At 38.2% G+C, this 8,410-nt stretch overlaps 1 protein-coding gene across 2 annotated transcripts in view; it reads right to left on the bottom strand.

Annotated features, from left to right (window-relative positions):
* Positions 1-3,718: 3,718 nt before the first annotated feature.
* Positions 3,719-8,410, bottom strand: part of BARD1 (BRCA1 associated RING domain 1) — a 44,569-nt gene continuing 39,877 nt past the window's right edge. For both annotated transcript variants that reach the window (XM_074872573.1, XM_074872574.1), the window contains 2 exons: positions 5,876-5,973; positions 3,719-5,177 (listed from right to left, as the gene is read on the bottom strand). In XM_074872573.1, coding sequence (XP_074728674.1) covers positions 4,848-5,177; positions 5,876-5,973 — 428 coding nt within the window. In that variant the 3' untranslated portion in view covers positions 3,719-4,847. The remainder of the gene's footprint in view (positions 5,178-5,875; positions 5,974-8,410) is intronic.

Below are 8,410 nucleotides of genomic sequence, written 5' to 3'. Positions count from 1 at the left end.
AAACACGCAGCAGGAGCTGACGGTTCTCTGCTACTTCATCAGACCAGACCCCCTGCCAGGAATTAAACTGAAGCACAGAAAATGCGTCTTCTCCATAGGACAAAAAAAAAGGAAGGTGGGAACCTTCCTCCCCTTCCTCCATCTGATTACATACAAAATGTTCTTTGGCTTTTAAGGGCAATTTAACACTAGCTAAACTACCGTTAATTTAAATCAAACAAGTCTGAAAAGATAGAACATGTTGCACTTCTATTAAAACAGCTGAATCCTCATTTGTTCCATTCAAGACACTACTGCCCATTTCCTAGCCAATACTATCTGGCTGTCCAAAGACCTCCTTCTGTAGTTTTTAAGCTGATATTTAAGCCTACTTTGTTGGCTTTTGCAACAGAGTGTGGTCCACTTCGGTATCAGAGAGAAAGACTCAAACCTTTCCATCAAATGGCTTTTTCTTGCAAAGCATTGGGAGAAAGTCAGAAAAAAGCACATGGGGCCAAACTGATTAATAGCAATTAATCTGACATCAGATTTACCCCCTTTCCAAGAACAGGTGATCCTCCAGCACTGAATTACAAAATAGCTTAAGGAGGAAAAAAGAAAAGCTTTGCTCTACCATATTTCATAGCCGTGTCCTCAACAAGATCCCCAGATGCTGCTATCCAGACTTTGCTGGCAGCTCAGCTGATCCACAAGACAGACCTGAACAGACGCTCCTGCCCAGCAGCTCTATTGGCACTGCAGTGCTGGCAGTTATAAACCGATTTTTTCCCCTTCCTTCTACCTTCCTGACAGTAAAGCTAGCCCACATGAATTGGAAGCAGCACAGAAAGCACAGGCAGTGGGACCAGATGATCTCTATGTTTACACATTTTCCCCAAATAATACACTCTAATGTGTAGTTTTACAACGGTCTGTGGCTTCTGTACAGACATCTTTGGCCTGAGCAGAATATTTGCAAGAGTTTCTTTAGCCAAAGTGCTGATCTGCTGGAAGACTGCAGCATAAAATAACTGCTCCAGATTAAGTTCGGTTTTAAATAAGACACTGGACCTAGGCAGGGAATACAACCAGCCTCAATTCCCTGCCTAGAATTATTCCCTTCCTTGAATTATTTCTCTTCAATCACTCTTGCTCCTTCTGTGAGCCTTGCACTGGCTGATCACAGATAACTTTTTGTTGTCCTGCATAGCTAGTCAGGTCCAACCTCTGCTCAGATGCTTGAATAAAGCAGAAGAGAGGGGCTTTAGGTCAGGCCTAGTGAAGGCTGTGTAGAAGCCAGTTGGGTGAAGCACTTGCTGACATCTTTGCTGTCAGCAAGACAAAAGTCTTTGGACCCTCCCACGCTTGTTATTCATGCAGAAGAGGACTGCAAGAGACAGAGCCTGAGCACCTCCCAGGCATGCGAATTTGAGAGCAAAAGCAGCTACCACTGTTTGGTATTACTTGTTTGCCTGTTTCCCTGAAACACTTGCAGAAATACTGCAACATCCAGCTCTCCTGCATTGCTCTGATAAGCTTTTTATGGGCCACTCGCTTCTAGTTCAGAAAAGTCACTTTGGAGTATCTCAAATAACAAATGAATCCTCAACATTCAGTAACAGAGAACAGATTTTATTTTATAGCCAGAGGAACAAAGTCCAAAGAAAACTTGATATTTTAGGGATAAGACAAAATTACAAGATCTTTGAAAATGAGTAACCAAATAGAGGTAGAAACAGCCAAAAGCATAAGCTATTCTATGACGATATTCCCCGGGATCTACCAAGGACACCGATGCAAGGAAGCAACCTCCATACTCTCAAGTATCTTTCACTTCAATACACACACACATAACACAAATCCCCAAACCCCACACAAAATGACAAAGTAAACCAACCAACCAGCCAGGCTTCATATGTTCTCCCTTAGACTACAGTCATTCAAAAAGATCATAGAGTATTTAATAAAAATATTATCTTCTGTTAACTATTAGTGATGTTAAACTGATGTCACTGAACCCCAGACATCACTACTGAAGGTGTTATCAGGTGTCCCAGATGAACTAATTCATAATGAGATAAATAAATTCCAGGGGAAGCTGCCTGAAAATCATTAGCCTGAGATTCGCAGCATTTTTGAGGTATAAACACAAGATCAATACAAACATCTATAATCCAGAAGGCAAGTCTTGGACTTTTACTTCTTCAAATGCCCCAATCATCAACGCACATTAAGAATATGCACTTTAGCAGAATACTAATATAAATTCATGTTAAAGGTTAGTAAAGAACCTTGTAACTGACTTTTTGTGATGAACTCATCTACCCCCTGCTTCAGACTATGCCAAGACATACAGCACCCAAAACAGGCTACGGCTGTCAGTGCCACAAGTCTACTCACGCTGCTTGAAATACCTCTTCTATTCCGAGCCTGCCTCCTACTAGCTGCCCTTAATACACCCTTGTTCTTCAACTAGAAGAGAGTGAGAAGTGATCCCTACACACCCTTTACCACACACCTCATTTTATAACCTTGCTTTCACGAGCTAAAATCCATCTAATGGATTAAGGGATTTACCCTTACTACAAGATTTTTTTTTTTTGACGTTTTATCAAGTGCTATCCCTCTGCTTTTAAAGATTAGCAAGAGTGAATTAAACAGGGTCTGCGTCACTGACCTCTAGCTTTTGTGTACTTATGTGTTGCTTCAGTAGTGTTGAACACCTACTGCAATCCTGGCATCAAAGTCCACTCACTGCGGTTCTGTGAGGCTCTTCACACTCAAACTCGGAATTCCTGAAAAGACCCAAAAAAAGGCAGGCCAGAGTTAATCTTGAGTACACTTCAATGAGATAGGTAAGGATCACTCCTCAGTATGATATGGAGGGATTCTTAACGTGATTTGATAGTAACTCTGCTTGAAAACAAGATATAATTCAAAGGAACACCTTAAGAAGAGTTTAGAGTGTGGCTTTAAAAAAAAAAAAGTCTGGCAATTTTCTAACAGTTTCTTTTCAGCTGCAAAGGAACAATGGCTCTTAAAATCTGTAAATCTGCTGCCTCTACTTTAGGACATGGAATGGGATTACTGATGGGTCAAATTTCTTCCTGATACACAGCAGAAAAACTCCACTCAAGAATTTTGCCGAGATCCAGTTACTTTTGCACAGAATACCACATTAGGTATATTGATGTGCTATGAAATGCCAAGTTAAAATGTGCTACAATTGTTAAAATAAATGACCAAGTCCCCGCAGTATCGACTCAGTACCTTATTTGCTGCCAGTGTTTATCTGCACAAAAACCAAAAACACATTAATCCCATGGGTTGTTCCATTTATTAATGGGCCTTGCATTTTTGCTCGCTCACACAGACATGCAAGTACTTGAGAACTGCATTTAATGAAGAGCAATGATTCAGTCTAGCATAAGTGATAGATCAAGATACTCCAGCTACTGAAGTCTGGTAGATGCTATTGAAAACCATATCTGTTATACCTGAAGTGTAGAGTTCTAAGAGTTCTATAGAGCAGACTGAAAATTGGCATAGGATCTCCAAGGGCAGTGGTCACAGAAAACAACACTCTCACACTGAAGAGCTGCCCTTGCAGATGGATATGCTATCTTCATAGCTGTATCAAGTTCACAGAAGAGTACTTTAATTTCCATTTACCAGCTGAGATACATACGGATTATGTATTTATTCTGCAACTAAGCTCATGCAATAAGAAACTCCAAAGTTACTGGCACCAAAAATTTTATTATTACAAGCAATACAAAAGCAAACACAAGAAACACTGTTTTATCCCACAACTATCACTCTCATTGTGTATTATTACGAGACACCATTTTAAAATTATGAATTCACAAACTAATGCAACACAAAAGATGCGAGACATTACATAAGAGCAGACTGAGGAAGTAAGATTCTGACAGTAACTTATGATCAATTATGAGAAATATTGTAACAAATATGAAAGAATCAAATATGCTCCAGTGTAGCCAACTAAGTTTACGTACAACTGTGGGAAGTGAGGCATAATTCTTTGTGATCTTTAACATTTTTTTCATTAAAGTAACCATGATAGCAACCATCCATAATTACAGAAATATATTTGATTACAATAATTTATTAAGGATCCTGATGCTTAAAAACCTTCAGAAAATAGAATCAAATTCAAGTTATACATTTACAAGCAGAAAAGGAGTGAATAAACTATTACTTCTGTTACAAATAAGGAATTTCAGACCAAGATTTTTACAGATATGTTTTCAAAATTGTCCACTTTCAAATGAATTCAGACCATTAGTTCTACTCCAATTTCTAAAAGGCTTAATCCCATGTCAAGAATTTCCTGCAAAATTCACAAGAAACATCACATGTCATCTGACAGAAGAGATGTATACACAGGCAAATTACCATCTTCAAATGTATAGTCTTTGTTTTAAAAAATACAGATTTTGACCTGGCTGGGAAATCTCGACACACAGTAGTGGATATCGAACACAAAAGAAATGGGGTCAAGCTCTATCACCTACACAGGGCTGGTTTAAATCAAGAACGCAAAAGGTTTCATTTTGCAAGATCTTAGGTACAAAATGTCAATGATTATTACAGTTAAATGCAAAAATATAGCATACTAAATAACCCGAGGCACATTTTTCAATGCAGTGTATTTATCTCTCTCCTCCATTCTAAGTTTGTTTATTCCAGCATCAGTGATCTTAGTAACTCATTTAAATGGTCAAAGCTCTTCTGTATTCCTAAGTACAAAACATAAATCATAGCTTCAGACCAATGCTTACCAGAATGTTCCAACTGCTCAAGATTCACCACATTTTAAAACCTTGCCCAAGAGACATTGATATTCATTTTACAGGCAGGAGCTGAAATGACATCACACAGTCTATAAGCCAGCTGGAGGGGGCCATCCAGACTTTACCCTGACGAACTTTCTCCGGCCTGAATTTAGAAGACACATCATAGACTACATACTGAGTGCAAAACCTCTGGTCAGAAGTGGATTCTGCATGGTATGCCACTGTGTTGATTGTCTGCGTCACATCGCTGTCTGGTTTTGGCTGCCTAACCAGAATTTGTCCTCCTGCTGCTTTGACCAACTCCACAAGATCACTCTTCTGGTGACGGCTGAAAGATCCCAAAAAATAGAAGTAGCATCCATCAAACAACTTGGGCAGCTAAATGTAAGGAAAAAAAAGTATAAATACAGGACTTCACAACTAAGCACACAGGAAAAAAAAAAAAAGAGGAACAATCAGTGCCTACAAAAAAAAGCAATTTAAAATAACCAACACTGGAAGCTAGAACAGTAACTTAACATGTAAGGTCCTCGGTGTAAGCATGCAATAAGAAAAGGTTGCTTATGTGGTAAATTCTTGCTTACGTTTAAATGTTTTGCAGCACAACAGGATTTGAACTATGAGCTAGGAATATTTACAGCTACTGCTAAATACATTTAATGAACTTCTCCAATGTAATCCAGAAAGTAGCCAGAAATTAACCCAGTTAAATACAAAAGTGGCCCTATATGGAAAGAAGAAGTGTTGGAAACATTTTTTCTTTCAGCACTCTGATAATTTCAACTAGGTTCTAAAGCTGAGCAGGGCAGGCCAAAGCAGCATCACTTCCTGTCCCATACAGTTTCTTCCATGAATGTAACACAGCGTTCCCTCTGACAAGGTTATAGCAACATATCCACTAATAGAGAAAAATGACAGCTTTATGGGTGTTCGCAGTTCTTTCGATCACCTTGCACATAATCAAATTTCTGTACAAGACCACATTAAAATTTTACATCTACTGCACATGTGGCAAAGGGCAAAAATGCATGAACCAAAGGTCATTAAGATAATCTGTCTCAAGCAATAAAACCCACCAGCTGTTCTCTGTTGAGCCGGCCTCTTTGTGGGCCACCTTGAATTTCATACTTCTCTTCTTGTTCTCGGACTGTGGTTTGTAGACAGGCTTGTACCCCTAGAAAAGCCACAATCAGGAAGGCAAAGATTAGAGATCCCATGTTTTGACAGAGGCTTGCATGTCATTTTAGGGACTAAAGGGTCGCACTAAAATAAAGGTATTACCCACAATGCAAAACATAGCATTAAAATTGTGTGCTTTAGCAATTTGCTGTTAAACTTGAAAAAATTTACAACAGTGGTTGAAGATGCAAGTTAGATGGAGAGAAGCAGTATCACAAAATCAGTGCTGTAAACACTAGGAATTATTAGGTTTTCCTCTTACCCACTAAAGGTCAACCACTTAATGTCAAATGTCAAATTGCTGATCATTTGGAAGCTTAAAACCAGCATGTAGAACCAACTCTGCAGTCATGAAATGGAAGCAATTGCCTGATAAAGAGCAATTACAAAGCAAGCACAAAGCTGTTTCCAAACAGCTATGGCCTCAAATAACAAATCAGATGAGATTTCAAGGTCTCCAAGATCAGCACAAACTGGAGATTTATGCTAGGGTTTAACAGTGGCATTCATTTTTGTTACCACTGCTGCATAATGAGATTGTCTTTGAGAGTCAACGTGTTTTTACCTTGTTTTAAGGCTAGTTATTTTTTCCAATACAGAATGCGCTGATGCTAATGTATCGCTAACATCAGTTAAATGTACTACCTGACCCCACTTTGGAAAGAGAAATTGCTGTGGTCACCCATTCAAGGATGGAACATTTTGCCTGCACATACATTGCACTCATTAATAAAAATTACCCAAGAAAGTTTGCAAAGCTGATTTTGAAAACTGTTCCATGAGGATTTACAATGTTGTCAAGGTTGTAACTGTTAAAGTAGTACCTCACTCCTTGCACAGCATTTCTTATTCAGGCACCTTATTTCCACTGGGCAAATATGAAACCCACAGTATCTAAAAAAATACAGACTAAACAAAATCAGAAGTAAAATGTGGGTGTTTGATCCTAAAAAGGAAGAAAGCCCAAGACTATGAAGAGAAGTATCATTGACAAAGGCACTTGGATACCACGGCAATAAGTAGCCGATGGGAACATCTTCTCTAGAGAGATCTTGAAAGCCAACCATTAGTAATTTACTACTGGTTTGTACAAACTCACAAAATGCATTGGGAATTCATATTTTAGCTACTAGAAGTCCTCCAATGTACTTACATCAAAAAAGATAAACCTATACAGAAAACCACATCTGGCTGAATACTATAGCAAGTACCTCCTCCTCCATGTACAAAGATCAGATTGATTATTTGCACTTGTTCATTCCTTCAAAGAAAGTTAACGTGAACTAGAAGGGCAACTTAGTCACGTATTCTCCGGAAAAGCAACTTACATATTCATTATTGATAACAGCAATAAATGCTGATAGTTTATTTTCAAAGTACTCATAACTCAAAAATAAATCTAAAAGTTATTTCAATTTTAACATTTTTTTTTTTAAATCATCACAACTCAACAAGACTTCCTGTGTTGATTTGCCTCTTACATGGCTATTCTTTCCTTACAAGAAAATACAGATGTTAATGTGTGCCACTTACAATAAAGGAAAAACCTCTCATCTAGTCTTAAGAACAGAACCATCCATTCATTATGAACAGGTTTTATTTCAATCTACCATCAAAAGCTCAATTTCAAGGACTTTCACTACAGAACTGAGGTTTTTATACAAAGAGTACATCACAAATTGAGTGTCTAGTGCCAGCATCAGTAAATGAAGCAAATGTGATATAAAAGTAATAAAAGGTTGAATGAATACAAAAGACTACAATGTCTTTTTGTACTGCTACTTGCCTGAAAAAAAAAATATTAAGTCATCAAGATGACTAATGTTAGTGGAACGTCTATGTTAGAAAACGCAAAGCAGGCTATGTCTGTTTTGCATACATATGGCTGTCCAAGAGAGCAAGAGAGACTCACCTACATGTGTCCTGCTTTCATTGTATCTATAAGAACCACAAAATAAACATTTGTTTCCTTGAAAAACTGGAAATATGCAAACAGGCCATTTGTCTAGACAGTGTCTGAATGATGAGCATTCTCATTAATTTTAACTTTTCTTAACCAGCTAGAATCAGAACAGATTCGTGTCTTAATTTGTGGCCAAAAGCATTGTATTCCAGATAGGATAAAAAACCATGAACATAAGTTCTCAGTGCCCAGGTGTTTTCCTTTAACATAAATATGTTAAGAGGCAACACTGTTAGGCCTACACACACACACCCCCCTTTGTGGAGCAACAGACTGGGTTTTTTTGTGACAGAAAAATAGTACATTTTCAATTCCCAAACATGTTTTTCATGCAAGATGTAGAAGCAGAACTTGCTCTGACTCATGGGTCTTGTCATATTTGATAGACAAGAACAAATGCTTTTTGGAACCACTGTGCTCAGGGACATTTCAAGCAGTCTCATCTAACACTTTGTCTACGTGCAGCTAG

The sequence above is a fragment of the Strix uralensis genome, chromosome 6 (genome assembly GCF_047716275.1).
Source record: "Strix uralensis isolate ZFMK-TIS-50842 chromosome 6, bStrUra1, whole genome shotgun sequence".
In the NCBI taxonomy this organism is placed as follows: Eukaryota; Metazoa; Chordata; class Aves; order Strigiformes; family Strigidae; genus Strix; species Strix uralensis.
The sequence above is the reverse complement of the archived record's forward strand: the minus strand, read 5'-3'. Positions and strand labels throughout refer to the sequence as shown.